The 25,818-nt window shown below is 42.0% G+C and overlaps 1 protein-coding gene across 3 annotated transcripts in view; it reads left to right on the forward strand.

Moving 5' to 3' along the window:
- Positions 1-201: 201 nt before the first annotated feature.
- The window catches only part of CSE1L (chromosome segregation 1 like), a 46,656-nt gene continuing 21,039 nt past the window's right edge, over positions 202-25,818 (forward strand). Inside the window, exons 1-8 of one of the 3 annotated variants that reach the window (XM_038572548.1) lie at positions 202-353; positions 2,656-2,894; positions 13,980-14,075; positions 17,725-17,867; positions 21,394-21,495; positions 21,574-21,719; positions 22,989-23,079; positions 24,761-24,868. In XM_038572548.1, coding sequence (XP_038428476.1) covers positions 13,985-14,075; positions 17,725-17,867; positions 21,394-21,495; positions 21,574-21,719; positions 22,989-23,079; positions 24,761-24,868 — 681 coding nt within the window. In that variant the 5' untranslated portion in view covers positions 202-353; positions 2,656-2,894; positions 13,980-13,984. The remainder of the gene's footprint in view (positions 354-2,655; positions 2,895-13,979; positions 14,076-17,724; positions 17,868-21,393; positions 21,496-21,573; positions 21,720-22,988; positions 23,080-24,760; positions 24,869-25,818) is intronic. The other 2 variants (XM_038572550.1, XM_038572549.1) reach the window with 2 other exon arrangements.

The following is a 25,818-nucleotide window of genomic DNA, read 5'->3' on the forward strand; positions in this document are numbered from 1 at the left end:
CTGACAGCAGACTAGGTCGCAGTCCGGCGGCCACGCGCTGAACCCACTTCTGCTCCCAGGAAACCGGGACGGTGTCGTGCCCGGCGGCAGACTGAGCCGAGGCGCGTCGTCGCTCGTGACGACAGCGCCAACACAGAGCCGGTCGCGATTGGCCAGTCGAGCGTGGGCGGGGCCTGAGCGCTCCCGGCCCCGCCCCCCGCCTCCGCCCCGCTCACGCATGCGCCGGGGCCGCAGCCTCGCCGCCGCGCCATTTTGCCGGGGTTTGAATGTGAGGCGGAGCGGCGGCAGGGGTGGGTAGTGCCGGTTACAGTTCGCGGCTGAGATTCCCTTCTCCGTTCCCGTATCCTCAAGAGGTGAGGCGCGGGGGCGTGCACGGCCTGGCAGGGTGGCCTCTGGGGACCCCGCCGGGGGAGGGATGCGGCGCTTGTGACACTTCCGAGCTCTGGGAAGCGAGGACCGCGCCTCTGGGCCGGAGCGGAATGTGGGCCGGTGCTTCGGGCGGCGCCCTGGGCGAGGTCTTTGCCTGCGTGGGCGGGTCTCGCCTCCCCTCGCGGCGTCTCAGGGCTCGCCCCCAGCCCCGACGGCACCCGGGCCTGTGAGGGGCGAGGGCCCCCTGAGGTGCGGCCTAACGCGAGCCGCCCGAGCGCCCGCCCCTTCCCCTCGAGCGCCGTGCTGATTGGCCGCGCCGCCGCCGGGCCGCTCGGGAAGGCCGCCTCTCATTGGTCGCGCCCTCGCGTCCGTCCTGGTCGCGCCCGGCCGCCCGCAACGTGAGCGGAGTGCGGCGGCGAGGCCTGTCCGGCCCGGCTGCGGAACCCCGGCCGGCCGCCGCCCAGACGGCCTCGTCCCCGGCCCCCGGCCTCGCGTTCTGGTTGAGAAGGGCGAGCTTTAACCTCCGTGTGCTCCGGTCTCCGCGGCTGTAAATGGGCATCGTGATCTCACCCTGCTGAGCCGTCTGAGGACTGCGTTCTGATCCATGCACCTGCCCGGGAATGGAGGGTCTCGCTCTCGGGGGAGACGCGGGAGCGTGGTAGTGCGGAGCGTGAGCTTTGGAATTAGAAGGCCTGGGGTCGCTCCAGGGTTGGCCTCTCCCTAGGAGTGCAGTTTAGGGCCAGTCGGTGCATCCCTCGGGGTCTCCCCTTTTCCTTACGCGCAGAGTGGGGTTGAAAACAGTGCCTCGCGGCTGGCCGTGAGGGTCCACGGGGTCGCGACCGTGGTTTACATAGTGCCCGCCTCTTCTCCTGTAACCATACTGCTGACTCTCTGTTTTCTTAGATGTTCCAAGCCCTTGCCCACCATGGAGCGTTTGGACATACCTTTCGTTTGCTTGGAAATTACCAGCATCAGAGCTTTGCGAGGCTGGCTCCCCGTCCTTTAGGTGTCACGCCCCTTAAACCTTCTTTGACCAACTTCTCTGAGGAACTTTTTTGTTTCAGCTTTTTACTTAATTGCATTTATCGCTCACTGGAGTTGGAGTGGTCTTCCTCGGCCGCTGGGTTGTAAACTGCTAGAGCAAGGACCTGGCCTGTCTTGTTTACTGCTGTATTCCCGTGATGAGTGCTTACACGTGGTAGTTGCACAAGTGCTGTTACTCCTTGGAGGCGCAGAAGGAGAACTTTTTACTCTTGGATCCCACCTGTGTTCTTTTCTCCTCCCCTGACTCCCCTCCCCATCGCTGGAATTTTTTTTTTTTTTTTTTTTTTACCTGCCTGTGTCTCTCCACTTTCTGCATAATTTCTGGGACTCTTGATTTACCTTGTTCCCCCCAAGACACTTTGACTTCTATCAATGCAAGGGCGTTTTCTCTTCCCATCTGGTTACTTTGATTTCTGCTGTTTTGGGGGTTGGCACAGAGGGTTTCCTATACAGGATCATATGGGTTTGAGAACAGTGCTCTAGCTTTGGAATTAATTTGTTCCTTCATTCACTTTATAATTATAGAGCATCCACTTAATCTCTGGGAATACAGGGAAGAAATAAAAATGGACAAGGTCCTTTCTCTTGGGGAGCTTAAATGCTAGTGGGAGAAAGAAACAGGGATACGAATAAATGAATTAGATAATTTCAGATGGTGACTGACAAGTGAAAGAGTGATGTGAGAGATGAAAAGGGCTTCTCTGGGGGCGGCACCTGGGTGGCTCAGTCAGTTAAGGGTTCAACTCTTGATTTTGGCTCAGGTCATTATCTCAGGGTTGTGAGCCCCTGTGTTGGACTCTATGTTGGTTGCAGAGTTTGCTTAGGATTCTCTGCCCCTCCTCATCTTCCCTCCCTCCCCCATCTCTTAAAAGAAAAAGGCGGCTTCTCTGGAGAGATGTCATTTGAGCTGAGATTAGCCATGGAAAGGTGAGGGGACAGCATTCCAGGCAGAGGGAATAGAAAATACAAAAGCTTGAGGACAGGAACAAACTTAGAATCCTGGAGGAAAATCCAGTTTGCTACAGTAGCACATGAAGAAAGGAAAGGTATGGAGGGGCCAGATCATACAGGGGTTTGTAGACAATATTCAGTTGGGATTTGATTCTAAGTGGTCTGTTCCTGTGATTAGAAAGCAGCGGGGGGGGGGGGGGGCGGGCAAGAAAGGGTGGAGGTGTTGGGTATGTTTTTGATATGTGTGTGCCAGATAGTTTTCATTCATTGGATCTCTTTCCCTTTCCCCAGATGTAAGGACTCAGGAATGGTTCTCTAATGTGGAGGAAATATCTAAGGAAAAGGCACAAATCTTGGATCAGCTTATGTCACAGATGTCTATGAGATGGCCTTGGAAAGCAGAGCTTTTATTCCAAAAGTCTTCATCCATAACTGAGGGCCTATGGGAAGAGGCTAGACTTAGGTCCAGCCATTCATTCAACAAGAAGAACTTGGAATTTAGATAAGTCTCTCATCAGTGATTTATTGTGGTACATTTGTTTTCTTTTTTTAACTGAATTGGTAGAGATTTCCAAAGATCTGTGGAAAAAGTAGAGTATCACCCCTCCTATAAATGCAAAAGAATGAATTTCCCATTTCTAGTTTGAATCTTTATTTTAAAATGAATAACACTTTCTACATTTACATATTGCTAAATTTTAAAGAGTCCTAGTACTTTCACCAGTGGCCAAATTAGCTTAATTATTATTATTTTTTTAAAGATTTTATTTATTCATAGAGACACAGACAGAGAGAGGCAGAGACACAGGCAGAGGGAGAAGCAGGCTCCATGCAGGGAGCCCGATGCGGGACTGGATCCCGGGTCTCCAGGATCACAGTCTGGGCTGAAGGCGGCCCTAAACCACTGGGCCACCTGGGCTGCCCCAAATTAGTTAATTAGATCTTGGTTTTGCCCATATATTGTGAAAACCTGTGGAGTTTCTCTGCGGTTACCTAATTTGTCATGCTTTCCCAAGTCAAGGCTAAGCTTACAGATATATATATATATTTTTTTAGATTTTATTTTTTAAGAAAGAAAGTGCATAAACACGAGTTGGGGGAGGGGGAAAGGAAGAAGCAGATTCCCTCCTGACCCAGGGAGCCTGAGGAGGGGCTGCGTCCCCGGACTCTGAGATATCCTGAACTAAAGGCAGATGCTTAACCAGCTGGTCCACCTCGGTGCGCCCCCCCCCCTTTTTTCTTTTTTAAGATTTTATTTAATTATTCATGAGAGAGAGAGAGGCAGAGGGAGAAGCCGGCTCCATGCAGGGAACCCAACGTGGGACTCCCATCCCTGGTCTCTAGGATCAGGCCCTGGGCTAAAGGTGGCGAAACCGCTGAGCCACCCAGGCTGCCCCTTTTTTCTTTTTTTTTTTTTTTTTTTTTTTTTTTAATATTTTATTGATTTGTTCATGAGAGACACGCAGAGGGAGAAGCAGGCTTCCATGCAAGGAGGCTGACGCGGAACTCGATCCTAGGTCTCCAGGATCACGCCCTGGGCGAAAGGTGGTGCAAAACCGCTGAGCCGCCCAGGCTGCCCCTCCTTTTTCTTTTTTAACTTAAAAATAGTCCTACATTAGTACCTCAACTTTGTCATTTTAGGGTCATTCTATCATGTGGTCTTAGAATCCGTTGTCTCCACTTCCTGTTTGTCACAGAGCAAATGTGTAGAATGATAAAAATGTTTTTGATGGAAAAAATCAATAAAGGGAGTGCAGCATTTGAAAGTAGTACAAGAAATAAGTAGTAGGTACCTATCTCTATTGTAAAGGTCTAAGGAGATTGAAGTGAGCGAAACACAAAGCCCCTACTCTAGAACTTACGAGTCTAGTGGCAAGAAAAGCACAGTAAACAAGAATGGAAAGTAATATGCCTTATAAATTTTGGAACTTGGAAAAATAGAGTAAGGGAATGAAAAGTGACTGAGGTGGGTTCTCTTTAGATAGGATGGTTCAGGAAGGGATCTCTGAAAAGAGATGACCTTGGAAAGAGACCTGAATGAAATGGGCAGTGAGCCATTCAGCTCTGAGGAGGCAGAGCTGTTCAGGCAGGTGGGACAGTAAGTGCAAAGCACTGAAACGAAAGTATAAGCAGAAAGTATAAGCACTGGCATATACGAACAGTAACAGGATAAATTTCAAATTCAGTTCTTTCTTGAAACACTTGAATGAACAGAAGTTAATTATGGTGGGTAAGTTGTTATTTGTTTATCTTACAGATGTAACTGAGTTCCCATCTTAAGTTAGGGCTCCTCATAACTGATCCTCAGAGAATAGTCTCTAATACACCCTGGGAACTCCTGTTTTAGCTAGTTGACTGACATATATTGACTTATCCCTTAGTTCATTCAACAAATGCTTGCTGAGTATCTACGTGTGCCAGGCAATGATAAAATCCTTGGCTTACAGAGATAAGACATACAAAGTCCTTGCCCTAAGGAGCTTACAATAAGGATAACAAGTATATCAAAGATATTTCACATGCTAGTTACTGCTATTAATAGTGTAATGAGAATAAATGAGAGTGGTGGAAGGCCTTTTTGAGTTCACAGTGGGCTAACAGCTGAATGATACCCAATATCAAATTAGAAGGAAGAGCATTATTACAGCCATGGATACTGTCTTGGTTGGTTCACACAACAGAGGGAAGGGTTTTGTGGCTTGAACTTACAGCCAAAAAGAAGCCAAAAGAAGATAAATGATGTTGACAGGTGCCCAGTTGCATAGGACTCTGCCATGGTAGAGTTTGGAAATTTTTTTTTTTTTATGATTTATTTTAGAACGTGTGTGGGCTCACGAGCTTACACATGTGGGGGGTAGGGGACAGAGGGAGAGAATCTTAAGCAGACTCTCCTCTGTGGAACCTGATTTGGGGCTTACTCTTACAACCCATGAGATCATGACTTGGGCCCAAATCACAAGTTGGTTGCTGAACCAGCTGAGCCACCCAGGTGCCCCAGGAGTTTGGTTTTGTAATAGAAATAATTATGAGGACTATAGGAGATTTTGGCAGAGGTATGTATAGTGCTTTAAGAACATAATGAAGAAAGTTAGTGGGGGTTGCCTGGATGGCTCAGTTGAGTGGTTGGCTCTTGATTTCTGCTCCTAATGATCTCAGGGTCCTGGGGTAAGCCATGTGTGGGGCTCCAAGCTCAGTAAGGAATCTGCTTGAGAATTCTCACTTTCCCTTTCTCTTTGCCCTATCCCCTACTTGCACACATGTGTACTCTCACCCTAAAATAAATCTTAAAAAAAGAGCGGGGGGGACACCTGGGTTTCTAAGTGGGTAAGCCTCTGCCTTCAGCTTAGGACATGATCCTGGAGTCCTGGGATCAAGTCCCACGTTGGGCTCCCTGCATGGAGTCTGCTTCTCCCTCCCTGTGTCTCTGCCTCTCTCTGTGTGTCTCTAATGAATAAATAAATAAAATCTTAAAAAAAAAAAAAAAATGGGGCAGCCCTGGTGGCTCAGCGGTTTAGCGCCGCCTGCAGTCCAGGGTGTGATCCCGGAGACCTGGGATCAAGTCCCACGTTGAGCTCCCTGCATGGAGCCTGCTTCTCCCTTTAAAAAAAAAAAAAAAGTTAGTGAAATAGAGAATTACTGAGGAGTGTATTAAACTCAACAGTAGGCTCCTGGGTGGCTCAGTAGGTTAAGTGTGGGACTCCTGATCTTGGCTCAGGTCTTTTTTTTTTTTTTTAAATGATAGTCACACAGAGAGAGAGAGAGAGAGAGAGAGAGAGGCAGAGACATAGGCAGAGGGAGAAGCAGGCTCCATGCACCGGGAGCCCAACGTGGGATTCGATCCCGGGTCTCCAGGATCACACCCTGGGTCAAGGGCAGGCACTAAACCACTGCGCCACCCAGGGATCCCTTGGCTCAGGTCTTGATCTCACTCACGGTTTTGAAATCAAAGCCCTGCTTTGGCTCCAAGCTGGGGATGGAGCCTACTTAAAAAAAAAATAAAGGATATTATTTATTTATTTATTTATTTATTTATTTATTTATTTATTTTTAATTTTTTTTTTAATTTATTTATGATAGTCACACAGAGAGAGAGAGAGAGAGAGAGAGAGAGAGGCAGAGACATAGGCAGAGGGAGAAGCAGGCTCCATGCACTGAGAGCCCGACGTGGGACTCGACCCCGGGTCTCCAAGATCGCGCCCTGGGCCAAAGGCAGGCGCCAAACCGCTGCGCCACCCAGGGATCCCAGGATATTATTTAAAAAAAAAAATTCAACAGAATAGATGCAGTTAATCTCTATAATGCTCCCAACACATACGTACACAGTTTCTAACATCCTGCCTTGCATAAATCTCAAAAGGTAGAACAAATTTGTGTGGCAAAGAAAGACAAGGTTATTATTATTTTTTAAGATTTTATTTATTTATTTGTGAGACAGAGAGAGACGAAGACAGAGATACAGGCAGAGGGAGAAGCAGGCTCCATGCAGGGACCCCGATGTGGGACTCGATCCCAGGTTTCCAGGATCATGCCCTGGCCCGAAGGAAGCCTCTAAACTGCTGAGCCACCCGGGGTGCCCTGGGTTGTTGTTGTTTTTAATAGCTCATATACACTGATGTAAATGATTATGCTTGACAACAGCAAATTTTGTCAGATTGAGCATTTCAACACAGAAAGAAGAGAAAATGCACTGATTAAATCACAGCTTTCCAAAGTTTTATATAATAAAGTAGTTCTGTGGCCAAGCAATGGGGGGGTAACTCTGGATTTAAACAACATTAATCTGAAAACTTAACTGTTTGAGTTCCTGAAGACTCCAAAAGTGTGTGTGGGGGGATATAATGTGTAGCATTTTCCAGACTTTTTTAAAAGACTATGGTTCAATCAGAGGAGCATCCAACTCTTGATCTCGGTGTTGAGTTTGAGCACCACGTTGAGTGTGGAGATTATGTAAAAATAAAATTGTATTTTGAAAAAATTTTGAGATAGCATGAGCAAGAGGAGGAAGAGGGAGAAGCAATCTCCCCGCTGAGTAGAGAGCCCATTGTGGGGCTCTATCCCAGGACTCTGGAATCATGACCCAAGCCAAAGGCAGATGTCCAACCGACTGCCTATAAAAATAAAATCTTAAAAAGATTTAAAAAAATTTCTACATCTGGCATGGGTGTAGAACCCATGATAAACCCCAAGATCAACCTACTGAGCCAACCAGGCATCCTTGCATTTCCCAAACTTTTAATATAAAACCCAGAAAGGGTAGCCTCCTAATAAATTGTGTCTATGGTTGAGTGGGACTTGATATTCATGTCATAGGGTGGTTTGTGCTGGGTCAGAGGAAGTGAATAGATAGGTGGAAGAGTCTAGTAAATCAGAATATGGCTTTCGTTATGGTAAAAGTGTTTTCCAATTAAAGGGAAAAGACTAGTAAGGAGAATATGGATAGTTTCAAACAAATAGTCTCCTTAGAAGCTTGTAGTTTCTGGTTGTGGAGGGCTATGCTGCACAAGCACAGCATTAGCTATAGCCCGTATCTGTCTTCCTCCTTTCCTCCTTCCTTGGCAAGGTGTCCTTTCTATTACTGTCCCTGGTATTGCCACTCTAGTAAAGTCCTTGTCATTATTATTTCCCCCTGAGAGATAGCCTTGATTAGTAGGAGAGTAGACCTATAAAGTCAAATTGCTTTGTTTTCTGTTTTGTTTTTTTTTTTTTTTAATATTTATTTATTCATCAGAGACACAGAAAGAGGCAGAGACCTAGGCAGAGGGAAAAGCAGGCTCCCTGTGAGGAGCCCTATGCGGGACTTGATCCCAGGACCCCAGGATCATGTCCTGAGCCAAAGGCAGATGCTCAACCACTGAGCCACCCAAGCGCCCAGATATGATTTTTATTAATTATGTTACTTGGGGCAAGTTAATCTGAGTTTCCTTGTATGTAAAATGATTACTATTTGCAATGATATACATACAAAACATCTGGCATTATGCCCTTCCCCTCATTGAAAAAAAAGTGTCCAGATACTTGTTCTTCTCGCCTCCACTCTGGAAACCATTACCAGCCCAAAGTTCATATGCTCCACTTTAAGTTTTGATCCATTTCAAAAAACTTCAATGACTTCCTATTGTACATTAAATCATGAAACCCTTCACCGAAGTATTGAGGAACCTGTAGGATCTGATCTCAGCCTCCAATACCTCTGTTCGCCAAAGGAGCTAATGTACTTTTCCTGTTATTTTGCTCACACTAATTCTTATATAAGATGGGTGTCATTCTACTTTGCCTTTCCAATTCTGTGTATTCTTCAAGTTCAGCTAAAGAGAGCCTTTTGGAAATTTTGGCCCACATGCAAATGTAGGTCAAGTAACTCTCTTGTTAACTTCCTAGCAGTTAAGTTACGGTCATTTATTTGGCACCTCAACTCCAGGGGACAAATGTGTTTCAGGGTTTCTTTTTGAGTGCACATACTGTGGATTATGCAGCATTCCCTGTGGGTTGTGGAGTATTACTCTGCAAACACAGTAGTATTTCTTTTTTTTTTTTTTTTTTTTTTAAGGTTTTAGTTATTTAATCGAGAGAGACAGAGACAGAGATAGAGGCGGAGACACAGGCAGAGGGAGAAGCAGGCTCCATGCAGGGAGCCTGACATAGGACTCGATCCCGGGTCTCCAGGATCACGCCCTGGGGTGTAGGCGGCCCTAAACCGCTGAGCCACCTGGGCTGCCCACATTAGTATTTAAGTAAAACAAGTTTATATATTAAGTGAGACACTATAGCCTCAGGCAGTTTGGGCCAGGTTTTGATGCCAAATGAGTTTGACACAAACTTAAAACAACTTTCAGGGGTGCTTGGGTGGTTCAGTAGATTAAGCATCTGACACTTGATCTCAGCTCAGGGTCCTGGGTTCAAGCCCCGAGTTGGGCTCCAGCATGGACTCCAGGTTATAGACTTTTGGATTTCAGAACTGCAGCAAAGGGATTATAGGTCATAGTTTGCATCGTAGTTGTGTCTTACCTTCCATCTAATATGTAAGCTCCTTTGAGAGCCTAGCTTTAATTACCTTTGACAGTCACTTAAAAATATGATAAAATTTTAATAGCTTTGTGATTGGAAATGTGTTACATATATAGATAGCTATAGGATATCAGGAAAATCCTAGAAAAAAAAATCCTAGAATATGAGGAGAACAAAAATGTCCGAATGTTCATCACAGAATTACCACTGTTTACATTTTGGAGTGTATTTTTTATTTTTTCTACATATTAGGGTATGTATAATTTTTTTTTTTTAATTTTTATTTATTTACGATAGTCACACAGAGCTAGAGAGAGAGGCAGAGACATAGGCAGAGGGAGAAGCAGGCTTCGTGCACCGGGAGCCTGACGTGGGATTCGATCCCGGGTCTCCAGGATCGCGCCCTGAGCCAAAGGCAGGCGCTTAACTGCTGTGCCACCCAGGGATCCCTTTATAATTTTTTTAAATATTTTATTTTATTATTTTTTTATATTTTATTTATTTATTCATGAGAGAGAGAGAGAGGCAGAGACACAGGCAGAGGGAGAAGCAGGCTCCATGCAGGGAGCCTGACATGGGACTCGATCCCAGGTCTCTGGGATCGTACCCTGGGCTAAAGGTGGCCTTAAACCGCTGAGCCACCTGGGTTGCCGTTTATTTTATTTTTTAAAAGATTTTATTTATGAAAAACAGTGTGATAGGCAGAGACATAGGCAGAGAAGCAGGCTCAATGCAGGGAGCCTGATGTGGGACTTGATCCTGGGACTCCAGGATCACGCCCTGGGCCAAAGGCAGGCACTCAACTGCTGAGCCATTCAGGTGTCCCAATTTTGTTTTATTTTTAAGATTTTGTTTATTTGGGAGAGAGCATGAGAGAGAGAGAGAGAGTGTGTGTGTGTGTGTGTGTAATAGAGAAGAGAGGGAGAAGCAAACTCCCCTGCTGGGCAGAGAGGCCCATGCCGGGCTTGATTCCAGGACCCTGAGATCATGATTTTTGAGCTGAAGGCAGATGCCTAACTGAGCTACCCAGGTGCTTTAAGATTTTCTTTTAAAGTAATCTCTGTACCCAGTGTTGGGCTTGAGTTTACAACTCCTGAGATCAAGAGTTGCATTCTCTACCGACTGAACCAGCCTGGTGCCCCTAAATTTTTTCACATAATTTGAATTGTGATGTATTTGACTTTTTCCCACTTAGCTTTTTCACATTTTACAAGAATTATTATATTTTTTCTTCTTTGTCATAGAAGCCCCAAATTAAGTTTTGTGCATGGTTGCCCTGAGAAGGCTACATTTTCCTAGGTTCCCTGGGACTAGTGTGGCTTTGTCCCTAAAAGCTACCTCCTGGGATCTAAGCAGAAGTGCAGTTTTAGTGTGCCTTGGTGGCTCACTTGGTTAAGCCTCCCAACTCTTGATTTTGTTTTAGGTCGTGATCTCAGGGTCGTGAGGTCAAGGCTTGTTTTCAGCTCGATGCTGGGCATGGAGCATGTAAGGTATAACTTACTGTGAACTCATTTTAAGTGTACTTTTTGGTGAACGTTCACATATTACCATTAGGTTTGGATATGTAACATGATGAATAATATATATGAATAATAATAACATCTGTACTTTACAATATATACTTATTGTGAAATGATCAGAGTAAGTCTAGTTAACATCCATCACTACACATAATTAGAGATTCTTTTTGTCATCAGAACTTTTTTTTTTAAGGAGGGTGCACACCCAACATGGGGCTTGAACTCATGACCTTGAGATCCAGAGTTGCTTAATGACAGTCAGCCAGGTGCCCCGTAATAAAGTATTACTAGTTTATTTACTTACTTATTTTTTTTTTTTTTTTTAGTAATCTCTGTGCCCAAAGTGTGGCTCAAACTCACAAGTCCCAAGATCAAGAGTTGCTTGCTCCCCTGACTGAGCCAGCCAGGTGTCCCCTATACTAACTAGAGTCACTGTGCTGTACATTGTATCCTCGTGGCTTACTTATTTTATAACTAGAATTTTCTACCTTTTGACTCCTTTCACCCATTCTGTGAATCTCTAATCCCCCACCTTTGGTAACTGCCAATTGGTTCTCTGTATCTATGAACTCTGATGTATTTTTTTGTTTTTGTTTTTATTTTAAATTCTGCATATAAGTATGAACTCCTATGGTGCTCACTTAGCATAAGGCTCTCAAGGTCCATCCAGGGGCACATTGCTGGCTCAGTAGAGCATGTGAGTCTTGATGTGGGGGTTATGAGTTCAAGCTCCATATTAGGCACGGAGCCTACTTTTTTTATTTTAAATTTTTTTTTAAAGATTTTATTTATTTATTCATGAGACACACACACACACACAGAGGCAGAGACACAGGCAGAGGGAGAAGCAGGCGCCATGCAGGGAGCCCGATGTGGGACTCGATCCCAGGACTCCAGGATCAGGCCCTGGGCCAAAGGCAGGCACTAAACCGCTGAGCCACCCAGGGATCCCCTGGAGGCTACTTTAAAAAAAAAAAAAAAAAAAAAAAGTCCATTTTGTCACGGTTGGCAGGCTTTCCCTTTTTTATGGCTGAATAATACTGCATTGTATACACATACCACATTTTCTTTTATCCATTCATCTATTGGTGAACACTTAGGTTATTTCCATGTCTGGGCTTTTGTGAGTAACGTTGCAGTGAACATGGTGCAAATACCTTTTTGAGTTAGTGCTTTCATTTCCTTTGGGTAAATACCCAGAAAAGAATTTTTTAAAAAAGGATTTTATTTATTTATTTGGGAGTGTGTGTGCATGTTGCAATGACAGGGGATTGGGGGGGGGCAGAGGTGGAGGGAGAGGAACAAGCACGCGCCAAGCTGAGCACAGAGCTGGAGGTGGGGCTGGATCCCATGACCCTGAGGTCTTGACCTGAGCCAAAACTAAGAGTCTGGTGCTCAATCACTGAGCCACTCAGGCACTCTCAGAAGTGGAATTTCTGGATCATGTAGTGTAGTTCTATTTTAATTTTTTTGAGGAACCTTCACACAGTTTTCCACAGTGGCTGCACCAATTTACATTCCCACCAGCAGTGCACAGGCGTTGCCTTTTCTGTGCGTTCTTGCCAACGTTTGTTATTTTTGATGACAGCCATTCTAACAGGAATGAGGTGAAGTCTCATTGTGGTTTTGATTTGCATTTCCCTGATGGTTAGTGATATTGAGAACCTTTTCATGTACCCGTTGGCCATCTTTATGTCATTTTATTTTTATTTATATGAGAGAGAGGCAGAGACACGGCCAGAGGGAGAAGCAGCTCCCTGTGGAGCCTGATGCAGGACTCAATCCCAGGAACTTGGGATCATGACCTGAGCCAAAAGGCAGATGCTCAGCTACTGAGCCACCCAGGTGCCCCGGCCATCTGTATATCCTGAAAAAATGTCTCTTCAAATCCTCTGGTCATTTTAAAATTTTTTGCATATGTATTTTTTATTTTTATGCTTTTGAGTTATGGGTTCTAAATATATTTTGGATATTAACCTCTTATCAGATAGATAATCTGCAAATAATTGTTCCCGCTTGGTAAGCCACATTTTTCATTTTGGAAACCTTTTTTTTTTTTTTTTTTTTTTTAAGATTTTATTAGAGCACAAGCAGGGGGAGTGGCAGAGGGAGAGGGAGAGAAGCAGGCTTCCCACTGGATCCTAGGACCCTAGGATCATGACCTGAGCTAAAGGCAGACACCCAACCAACTGAGCTACCCAGGCGCCTTTGTGTGAATCCATCCATCCATCCATCCATCCATTCATTCATTTTTAAAGATTTTATTTATTTATTAATGAGAGACACAGAGAGAAGGCAGAGACATAGGCAGAGGGAGAACCAGGCTCCCTGCAGGGAGCCTGATGTGGGACTTGATCCCCGAACTCTGGGATCACTCCCTGAGCCTCTGGAATCATTCCCTGAGCCGAAGGCAGAGGCTCAACCACTGAGCCACACAGGCATCCCCAGATCCTTTTATTTTGATGTAGTCACACTCACTTATCTTTGGTTTTGGTGTCAAAAGTTGCTGTTGCTTTTTAATCATAATCACAGCTGTCGTCTTCTGAGTTCCAAAATTCTCTCCTCAGGTACTAATTCCCAGCATCTGGTTTGTTGTCAGTCCTTGATTGCATGTTGTACACAGATTTATTTCAGTTTCTTTAATCTCAGAACTCTTTATGGGATCCTTATCTACTGCTTAAAATTGTAATTTCTCATGGTGGGCCTTATAAAAAAAAAAAGTTCCTAGTGAGGTTTTTTTTTTTTTTTTAACCCCTTGTTTGCCCTTTTTTATAGCATTACATCTGATAAACTTTATGGTAATCTTGATAAATTCTTCACCTTTGTTTTTCTGTGCCTTTTACTGACTTTGTGGTATGTTTTGTTTTTGTTCTTTTTTCTTCTCAAAATTAGCTCACCCTTGTTTCAGAAAAGCCTATCTTATTTTCTGGAACCTTGCTTCAGCTGAGTCAGACTTATAGGACATACCTTAAGACATAACAAATGGATGACTTTCAGAGAGAGTTTTGACCCATAGTATAAAAGTATTCTTTCATGTAAATAATTGTGTACCAATGTGACCAATTTACCAAACGTTATTTTTTCCGTTAGGTTCTATGGCAATGGAGCTCAGTGATGCAAATTTGCAAACGCTAACAGAATACTTAAAGAAAACTCTTGATCCTGATCCTGCCATCAGACGTCCAGGTAAAGAGAATTTTTTTTGTGGTTTGATTTATTCTTTAAGGACAAGTGATGAAAACCTTTGCATCATCTACCTGTATGTGTAAATTAAAAAAAAGAAAAAAAATAAAGAAAGATTTAACACTTTATTTTTGGGAATATTTTCTTTCTTTCTTTCTTTCTTTCTTTCTTTCTTTCTTTCTTTCTTTCTTTCTTTCTTTCTTTTTTTTTAATTTTTATTTATTTATGATAGTCACAGAGAGAGAGAGAGAGGCAGAGACATAGGGAGAGGGAGAAGCAGGCTCCATGCACCGGGAGCCTGATGTGGGACTCGATCCCGGGTCTCCAGGATCGCGCCCTGGGCCAAAGGCAGGCGCTAAACCGCTGCGCCACCCAGGGATCCCCTCTTTTTTTTTAAGATTTTATTTGTTTGACAAGAGAGAGCACAAGCGGGGGCGGGGGGGGGGGGTGGACGGCAGAGGGATGGATGGAGAGAAGCAGGCTCCCCACTGAGCAGGGAGCCCGACATGGGGCTCAATCCTAGGACCCTGGGATCATGACCTGTGCCCAAGGCAGATGCTCAACCGACTGAGTCACCAAGGTGACCCTTGGGCATAGTTTCTTTTTCATTCTCTACCTATAAAGTGTTTGGTTGGCTGCTTATGCATAACATACGATGATGTCGGGTGGTCGGGTGTTTTTGTTTTTTTTTGAGTAAAGTTGCTTTTATTTGGCCTATTCTAGGATTAAAAAGTACTAATATGTCTAGAAGCTTTGTCCCTTCACCTTTCTAAAAGTCCCCACACCTGCCTGTTTTAGACATATAATAATTAGGGCACAGAGATGAGAGTTAATTGCCTAAAAAATGATTAAATGAATTAAACCAGGTAATGAGATGCTGTTTCTTAATCCACATGTTGGGTTTGATTTAATTAATGTATTTTAAGACCTAGGGTTCCTCCCTCCAGTATTTGACCAGTTTCTGTTAGAAACTTAGTGATAGCTTAGAATTGTAAACTCAGATGGCCGCAGGACTCCAATGTAAAGGTAAATGAGGGAGGCAAGTGAAGTAAGGATTGGTAATTTCATGTGATTTATATGCCTTGGCTGCGGGCATTTGTAACAAACTAACTTTGGGGGATTCAAACCACTTTTGGAAGATATTTCCAGCTTTGCTCGAAAAATAAAAGACATTTCTATAAAGTGTCCTCATTTTTAAATGATAGCATCTGACTTCAAAAAACATGAGATACTGTGCAAACCAACCAAACTTTCTGAGGACCATATGTATCTTATGGGTGGATAATCAATTGATGATTCTCGATTTAAGCCATATTAATCAGTTATCAACCTGCTTCCTTAAAATCATTAATATGCATGCTGAGAAAGAGGATTTTGGAATGCCCCCACAAAGACACAAGTCACTGTGTGTTTGTTGTAGTTATAGGTTATATACAAGAAATAGACTTATAAACATGTTAATGTATCCATTCTATTCTAGAATAGTGTTTGTGATTTCTGGAAAATTGTGGGGTTTTTTCCCCCATTAGTGCTTAAAAAAGTAACATGTTCTTAGAGGAAGTGAAATTAATGGATCTAATCTTCTTAGACTTTCCCAGAAAGCCTCTGCAAACCTTGTCTATTAAAAATTATTTTTAATAATTGTGTCTTTGTAAGGCAAGGATGTTACTGGTTTATTAATTCAGGACACTGTAGGAATAAATTGATGCTTCTGGAATGAGTTATGAACATAGTATTTTTCAGGGATTGATATTAGGCTGATTCCATGTTCGAGCAAATGATCTGGAGGTTGAAATGTGTAGTTGATCCAGCTTACAGATAGCACTATGCTCCCTTAGTTATTGAGATGAGACTGGTCCAGATGAACTGGAAGACATTTTGAGACTCCTTGAGTGTGTAGAAACATGTCCATGTGAATATTCTGTGAGCAAGTTGAAGGAAATGAACACAGAAAGAAATAAAGACTTAAATTCATCTAATTTCTTTCAGGATACTGATCACAATTTATTATTATTTTTTTTTTCTGATCACAATTTAAAAAAGAAACCTGGTGATCTTTTTTTTTCCCCCTAAAGATTTATTTATTTATTTATTTATTTATTTATTCATTCATTCACGATAGACATAGAGGGCGGGGGGGGGGGGCAGAGACACGGGAGGAGAGAGAAGCAGGCTCCATGCCTGGAGCCCAACGCGGGACTTGATCCCGGGACTCCAGGATCGCGCCCTGGGCCAAAGGCAGGCGCTAAACCGCTGAGCCACCCAGGGATCCCTGAAACCTGGTGATGTATATGGGCTTTCCTCCAGATCATGGATCTAGTGTATTGCTGTGTGTACAGTGCTAACCACTGAGGAAACAAAGCCTTCCAGACTACTACAAAACCATAGTATGTCCCCTCCTGAAAAACAGTTTTCAGTTTAGCGCTTCTTAACTTTTAAGAAAGATACGATGGAAACAAAGCAGGGAAGGTTTGAGGATCTACTTCAAACTCTTGGGACTCAGTTCAGAACGAAGAGATATTAAATCATAATGTAGAAAATAATAGATGCTAATGGCAAACTTTTTCAATGAAGCTTATGAAAAAGAAATGCTGTAAATCTTCACTGTGTGATCAGTAAACCCTGGAGATTTCTTTTGTAAGATTTATTTATTTATTTTAGAAATAGTGCCTCCAGGGAGAGGGAGGAAGGGCGGAGAATCTCAAGCTGACTTCCTGGTGAGCATGGAGTCTGACACAGGGTTCTATCTCACAACTTGAGATCATGGCCTGAGCCAAAATCAAGAGTTGGTCACTTAACTGACTGAGCCATCCAGGCACCCCAAAACCTAGAAGATTTCTTATCACTAAGTATGGTAGAAGTTGAAAATATGTAAAATCTTTGAATAATTTTTTGCTCATATAGATGCTTAGTTCAAGAAGAAAACTGAGGGCTAGTATGATAGAATTAAGGACTGGAGTAAAACTTGTTCGGTGATGAAATCTAGTTGTGTGATCTTAGACAAGTTATCTAACTCGGGCCTTGTTTTAAAATATAATAATATACTTAATGGTAGTAGTGTGACAACTTAATGAAATACTATATGTGAATAAAGAACCAGACACATATGGTTTATAAAAATATATATTAGTATGACTTAACTCGTTTAATTTGCATCACAGTACTATAAAAATATTACTGGCATTACTAAGAATCTTTGTGGAATATGATAGAGTACAGTCTTCAACTTCACAGTGGTTTGAAGTTTTGACTTTGTTACTGTGAAAGCAACACACTTTCAGTAGAAACCATACTTCGAATTTTGAGTTTTGATCTTTTTCCTGGGCTAGTGATAAGCTAGTACAATGCTGTCTCATGATGCTGGGCAGCAGCAGCAAGCCACAGCTCCCAGTCATGTGATCATAAGGATAAACAACCAATATATTAACAACTATTCTTTACCCATACAGCTTTTCTGGTTTCATTTATAGTCCCATTTAACAGATAAGAAAAGTAAGGGCCAGTAGACCCATGATAGGTTCCTTAAGGGAAAATATCCTAATCTTTCAATTTTTTGGTGCTTTTAATCACAGATCTACATAGCTCATTTATATATAAAATAGAAAGATTTGGTTATAATAACAAATTCTCTAACATGGAAATTCTCTTACAGCTGAGAAGTTTCTTGAATCAGTAGAAGGAAATCAGAATTACCCACTATTGCTTTTAACATTGCTGGAAAAGTCCCAGGATAATGTTATCAAAGTGTGTGCCTCAGTAACATTCAAGAACTATATTAAGAGAAACTGGAGAATTGTAAGTATTTTGTGAACATATGGTCTATAGTAACCTGTACGTTTATAATATTTATATATGCAATGCTCCTGAAAAGATTCAGGTACAGATTAAAGATAAATTTAAAAAAAATACTTATTTATTCATGAGAGACAGAGAGGAAGAGACATAGAGAGAGAAGCAGTCTGTATGCAGAGAGCCTGATGCGAGATTCAATCCTAGGTCTCTAGGATCACACTCTGGGCCAGAGGCAGACGCCCATCCGCTAAGCCACCTAGGTGTCCCTAAAGATAAAATTAAATAGAACCCTCCTCAAAATATCAGTAGATGAGATCCAAAAACATATAAAAAGAATTACCATGATGAAGTGGGATTTATCCCAGGGATGCAGGGCTGGTTTAACATTCAATAATCAGTTAATGTAATCCTATTAATAAACTGACAAAAGAAAAATCACATGATCATATTAGAGGGAGAAAAGGCATTTAACAAGATCCTGCATCCATCCATGGTAAAACTCAGTAAACTGGAAATAGGAGAGAACTTTTTTTTTTTTTTTACAAAAAGATTTATTTGTTTATTCATATGAGAGAGAGAGAATGGCAGAGACCCAGGCAAGAGGGAGAAGCGGGTTCCCTGCAGGCAGCCCAATGTGGGACTTGATCCCAGAACTCTGGGATCATGCCCTGAGCCAAAGGCAGATAGATGCTCAACCGCTGAGCCACCCAGGTGTCCCGGGAGAGAACTTTCTTGGCTTAATAAAGACTATTTTCAAAAACCTAGCTAATATCCTGCCTAATGGTGAGAAACCTGAAGCTTTTCCACTAAGATCAGGTACAAAGCAAGAATGTCCCCTCCATCACTCTTTCTCAGCATTGTATAGGAAGTCCTTGCTGATGGAATAAGAGGAAGTAAAAGGTATACAGACTGGGATGCCTGGGTGGTTCAGCGGTTGAGCATCTATCTGCCTTGCCTCCAGGCGTGATCCCCATCCCAGGATCAAGTCCTACATCCTCCCATGTCAGGCTCCTTGCAGGGAGCCTGCTTCTCCCTCTATCTATGTCTCTGCCTCTCTCTGTGTCTCTCATGAATAAATAAATAAAGTCTTTTTTAAAAACAAAAAGGTATACAGACATGAAGGAAGACCTAAAACTATCTTTGTTCACAGATGACATAGAAATTCTGAAAGACTTGACAAAAATTAATAAAGATGCTTTCCCAGAGTTCTTGTTTCATTTGAGTTCATATAGACTGCTCGAACTTCCTAACTCAGATTGCTTGAGTGTGATGCTTGGTTTTTGACCTCCATTATGGTTGAATCTAAATGTTAGTTCATTGTCAACTGAAGAGGCATTGTGTGGAAAGACACAGTTCTACTGAATAAATTTTTTTTAAATTTTTATTTATTTATGATAGTCACACACAGAGAGAGAGAGGCAGAGACACAGGCAGAGGGAGAAGCAGGCTCCATGCACCGGGAGCCCGACGTGGGATTCGATCCCAGGTCTCCAGGATCACGCCCTGGCGAAAGGCAGGCACTAAACCGCTGCGTCACCCAGGGATCCCTCTACTGAATAATTGAAGCAATTTCTTTTGTGGATGGGGAAAAAAATTAAACACAGTAGAAAAACCACATATAAAAATTCTGTAGAATATGGGATCCCTGGGTGGCGCAGCGGTTTGGCGCCTGCCTTTGGCCCAGGGCGCGATCCTGGAGACGCGGGATCGAATCCCACGTCGGGCTCCCGGTGCATGGAGCCTGCTTCTCCCTCTGCCTATGTCTCTGCCTCTCTCTCTCTCTGTGTGACTATCATAAATAAATAAAAATTTAGATCTGTGACTCATTTAAAAAAATAAATAAATAAAAATTCTGTAGAATCCAAAATAATTAGGATTTGGAGTTTTTGATAAGAGATATAGAAATATAATCTAATATTAAGATGAATTCCATTGTACTGCAAGTTTAATGACTGGTATAAAATTAAGAAATTAAAGTATTTTTCCTTACTCTAGGACAGTGGTTCTCACTGGGGGGTAATTTTGACTGCAGAGATTTTTGGAGCCATTTTGATTGTCACAGCTGGAGGTGGGTTGGGGGCAGGGAGTGTTACTGCTAACTAGTGGGTAGAAACCAGGGATGCAGCTGATCATCCTGCAGTGTACAAAACCATTCTCATAACAAAGATATATCTGGCCCAGAATGCCAATAATGCTGAGGTTGAAGAAACCCTGGTTTAAGATAAAGAAAAAAAAAAAAGAATTTTTCTGAAGTGATAGTAATAATGAAATTTAGAAAGCATTAAGATTGACAAAATGGTTAGTTTTTCTAAAATGTCAACTTTGAGTCTGCTTAAATATTTATTTAGAATTTTGTCTTCATTTTGTGAAAGAGTTTAAGAAGTAGTAAATACTGTTTTTTGTTTGTTTTGTTTTTTTATTTATGAGAGACACACAGGCAGAGACATAGGTAGAGGGAGAAGCAGGCTCTCTGCAGGGAGCCTGATGCGAGACTCAATCCCAGAACCCCGGGATCACAGCCTGAGCCAAAGGCAGACACTCAACCACTGAGTCCCATAAATACTGTTTTTAAGCTTGTGTAGTCAAGTGTTAACTCATGTAGTGAAGAAACAACTGGTAAATTATAGAATGTTGAAAATATCCATTGCTCTACTTGCAGACATGCTAGCCCTCTTCCTCTGTCTTGATTTGTAAAACTAGTGTGATTTCCAGGACCTCTTTGAGTGATGTAGTCCTGGATTCATTTAAATTGGTAATAGTCAAGAAGTTTTCATTGAAAAGACCTCTGACCTAGGGTGAGAATCAGATTGAAGCATCTGAATGTGGGCTAGGCAGCATGGATCTGTAAATATTTTCACCACGTGTTCTGATAAATTTGCCTTTAGAAGTGAGGTTTTTTATTATTACTGTTGTTAAAGATTTTTATTTATCCATTTATGTGGGACAGAGAGCAGTAGAGACATAGGCAGAGGGAGAAGTAGCCTCCCTTTGGGGAACCCAATGTGGAACTTGATCCGAGGACCCATCCACATCACACCCTGAGCCAAAGGCAGATACTCAGCTGCTGAGCCATCATAGAACTGAGGTTCTTAATTGTCATCAGGGAATGCATATTTTTCCGCAGAAGGGTTTATGCTTTCATTAGATTATTAAGGAATCTGTGGCCCATTCAAATAGAGGGAAGGAGCTGCCTTCTTCTATGTTTTTCTTAGAAAACCAGAAAAGGGGCAGCCTGGGTGGCTCAGTGGTTTAGTGCCGCCTTCGGCCCAGGGCATGGTCCTGGAGACTTGGGATCGAGTCCCGCATCAGCCTCTCTGCATGGAGCCTGCTTCTCCCTCTGCCTGTGTCTCTGCCTCTCTCTCTCTCTCTCTCTCTCTCTCTCTCTCTCTCTTTCTCTCTGTGTCTCTCATGAATAAATAAATAAAATCTTAAAAAAAAAAATAGAAAAGAAAATGGTTCTCTTTTTTCTATAAACCCATGTGGTCATGGATACGGACTTTGTTATTTGCTCTTAATGTTTTGCTTTTAGGTTGAAGACGAACCAAACAAAATTTGTGAAGCTGACCGAGTAGCCATTAAAGCCAACATAGTGCACTTGATGCTTAGCAGCCCAGAGCAAATTCAGAAGCAGGTAATGGAAGGCTCTACTGTTGAAGGAGGAGGCTTATTTGTGGAACTTCCATGTAATTAATCTTTTTCCTCCCCCCAGTTAAGTGATGCTATTAGCATTATTGGCAGAGAAGATTTCCCTCAGAAATGGCCTGACTTGTTGACAGAAATGGTGAATCGTTTTCAGAGTGGAGATTTCCATGTTATTAATGGAGTCCTTCGTACAGCACATTCTTTATTTAAAAGGTATCAATAAATCTGTACTTTTTTTTTTTAATCTATTAATTCATGAGCGGCACAGAGGCAGAGACATAGGCATAGGGAGAAGGAGGCTACCTGTAGGGAGCCTGCTGTGGAAGTTGAACCCAGAACCCTGGGTAATGACCTGAGCCAAAGGTAGATGCTCAGCCATTGAGTCACCTAGGCGCCTCAACTTTATTTTTTTAAAGATTTCATTTAGAGCGTGCATGTTTGGGGGAGGGGCAGAAGGAGCCAGAAGAGAGGATCTCAAGCTGACTCCCAGCTGAGTGGGGAGTCTGACACTGGCTCCATCTCATGGTCCTGAGACCTTGACCTGAGCCAAAATCAAGAGTCAGATGCTTAACTAACTGAGCCACCCAGGTGCCCCTTAGAGATTTTATTTTTAAGTAATCTCTACACCCAACCTGGGGTTTCACTTATGACCCTAAGATCCAAGTGGCACATGTTCCATAGACCAAGCCTGCCATGTATCCTGATAAATTCATATTGTTAAAATACTTTTTTCTTTTCTTTTCTTCTTTTTTTTTTTTTTAAGATTTTATTTATTATAACACAAGCAGAGAGGGGCAGAGGGAGAAGGAGAAGCAGAAGCAGACATCCCGCTCAGGAACACCCTCCCACCCCCCACCTTGGGGCTCCATCCTAGGACTCTAGGGTCATGACCTGAGTTAAAGGCAGATGCTTAACCAACTGAGCCACCCAGGAACCCCAAAATTCTTTTTTTCAAATGCTTTTGCTTATATAAACAGTTGTATTTTTGTGACTACTGTCATTCCTTTGAATTTGGTAATTTTATTTTATTTTTATTTATCTTTTAAAAAATATTTTATTTATTCATGAGAGACACAGAGAGAGAGAGAGAGAGAGGCAGAGACACAGGCAGAGGGAGAAGCAGGCTCCATGCAGGGAGCCTGATGTGGGACTCGATCCCGGGATGTCAGGATCATGCCTTAGGCCGAAGGCTGGTGCTAAAACTGCTGAGCCACCCAGGAATCTCTGAATTTGGTAATTTTAGAGTAGGAGATAAGGTTCTCAGTACATTATGTTTAAGTGGGATGTTTATTTCATGCAGCCCTATTATCTGTGAAGTAACTAGTCTTAATAAATTGCTTGATTGCTTTAAAAAGAAAACGAAGAATTCCCTTTAAATTTCAGGATGCTGTCTAGCCATGGGTTTTCTCTTACCTTTCCTTGAAAACCTAAAGTTAGTAAACAGAGGCTTGTAAATTTACCTATTTTACCCTAATTTTTTAGGTATCGCCATGAATTTAAGTCAAACGAGTTGTGGACTGAAATTAAACTTGTTCTGGATGCCTTTGCTTTGCCTTTGACTAATCTATTTAAGGTAATGGAATAATACCTTGGTGATATTTTTAAGTTTGTATTTTAAATGCTTAATTATTTGTATAAATTTTAAGAGAATGCTTTGAAAGTCTATTTGATAGGTAATATTTAGAAGCAATGTTGCTTTTGAAAAATTCCAAAGCTACACAAAAAATAGACAAGATGATCTAGTGAACCCCTATGTATCTATTACATAAGTTTAATGGTATTACTGACTTCTTCCCTTCCCCTCATTTTGTAGCAGTGTTTAGGAAGCAAATCCCAGGCATTATAATATAATATTTCACTCCCCATTTTGATTTGACTATGTAGTTTAATTATATATTTGTATATCCTCTTGTAGGGCGTAGGCTACTTTTCTAAACATTGTTCTTCATCTCTGTGAGAATTCTATAAGATTGAAAGAAATAGTTGTTGTTTTCTTTTTTTTTTAAACTTAATCTCTACCATCCATAGGGTTTGAATTTATAACCCTGAGATTAAGAGTCATATGCTCCACTGACAGAACCAGCCAGGTGCCACCTCCCTATCCCCCATTCTTTTTTGGAAGTTTTTTTTTTTAAGTGATCTCTGCACCCAATGTGGGGCTCAACCGCTGAGCCACACAGGTGTCCCAAAGAGAGAGATTCTTAACCTCTTTTTTCCAGATAAGGAAGGTTGAATATCACATATCTAATAAAAGAAGGGAGCCAAGCTTCAAACCTAGTTTTGCTAACTCTGGAAAAGCTGCTCATTTCCTATTTTCAAAAAGGAAAATTGTGTGATATTCACAACTTTATAAGCTGTAGAGTATGCACAAGATTTTTCATGGTTAAGATATCTTACTGATGGTACATTTTTATCCAAAATAAAATTGGACAAAATGTAATCAATATTTTCCACCTATTGGGTTAGTAAAGATTTTTAATGTTTTTTACTGATGTTAAAAGTGTTACCCAGAGTGCAATGAAATGAACACTATGGTATCCTGTCCATTAGATTATAAATGGTACTGTCTGGAAAAAAAAAAAAATGGTACTGTCTGGAGTTTGACATTTCATTAAGTAAACCTTAATATTCCTATTTCTTAATTTTAGGATATAGAAAGTACATTAGTTAAATGTCTTTTTACATAGTGCACAAAGTACTGGACCTTTCATGTGTATTTCTTCATGCTCATTTTTTGAGGCAGACATTATTTTCAGATTATACATGAGGAAATTGGGGCTCAGTAAAATAACTTGCTTAAAGTAATTTATGAGCAGCAGAGTCTGGATTATATCTAGGTCTATCTGGTTTGCAAATTCAGTGCTCATAGCATGCCAATCTGCTTTTGTAATACACTTGTAGAAACTCACAGTGTGAAAATTAGAAGTGCATAGTTTTATAGATAAGCCTGTTTATTGCAGTTAGAATGACAGATGATTGGAAACAACTTAGATGCCAGGGGAATTAATCAGAGCATGTAAAGACAGTTTTGTAACATACTTATACACACAAAGAGTAAAAGAATCTAGTCCAGATACTAACATTGGACTATTAGTAGTACTATTAATGGATAAATAAAAAATATATACTGTTGTGACATATTTTTCAGAATCTCTTAAATAAAAGTAAGATTTTGGAGAGGATGTAAGTATTCCCAGCCGATTTCACTAAAGTTTACAGTATACTAAAACCATGTCCCTAAATTCCTTTCCAAGGCCACCATTGAACTCTGCAGTACCCATGCAAATGACGCCTCTGCCCTGAGGATCCTTTTTTCTTCCCTGATCCTTATCTCAAAATTGTTCTACAGTTTAAACTTTCAGGTAAGTTTTGTTATATTCCTTGCTTTTGATTCTTTGATGTCAGATATACAGGTTTTCAATTAATAAAGACTTCTTTGCCAGCATTGATTTTTCTGAAAGAAATTAGTTTTTGTGAAGAAATTCGTTTTTATCTGTTTCCTCACCCCACCCCCACATTTTTGGTCTACAAGTAATGTTCTACTTTATAGTTGTTCCTGGAGATATGTCTAGAATATTTCATGGGGAAAGGTAGCAATTTCTTAAAGTCTGATAACTTAGAGGACTCTGCTTCCTAAATTACTGAATTGGAGAGTCACCCCGTACACTATATTAATTAGTTTTTAAAGATTTTATCTATTTATTCATGAGAATACACAAGAAGGAGAGAGAGAGAGAGAGAGAGAGAGAGAGAGAGAGAGAGGCAGAGACGCAGGCAGAGGTAGAAGCAGGCTCCCTGCAGGGAGCCTGACATGGGACTCGATCCTGGGTCTCCAGGATCACGTCCTGGGCTGAAGGCGGCGCTCAACCGCTGAGCCACCCGGGCTGCCCCTGTACACTATATTATTGAAGACACTGAGAGATCCTAGTGTCAGACCTTTCTCTTTTGAATTTTGTTTTTAATTTTTATTTATTTATGATAGTCACACACACACACACACACACACACACACACACACACACAGAGAGCGAGAGGCAGAGACATAGGCAGAGGGAGAAGCAGGCTCCATGTACTGGGAGCCTGATGTGGGATTCGATCCCAGGTCTCCAGGATTGCGCCCTGGGCCAAAGGCAGGTGCCAAACCGCTGCGCCACCCAGGGATCCCAGACCTTTCTCTTTTGTTCATTTAAGTGGGTGTTAACACCGAGAGAACAGTGTTGTTGTTGTTGTTGTTTTTTTTAAGATTTTATTTATTCACGAGAGACACAGAGAGAAAAGGCAGAGGGAGAAGCAGGTTCCATGCAGGGAGCCC

Source organism: Canis lupus, chromosome 24, assembly GCF_011100685.1.
Source record: "Canis lupus familiaris isolate Mischka breed German Shepherd chromosome 24, alternate assembly UU_Cfam_GSD_1.0, whole genome shotgun sequence".
In the NCBI taxonomy this organism is placed as follows: Eukaryota; Metazoa; Chordata; class Mammalia; order Carnivora; family Canidae; genus Canis; species Canis lupus.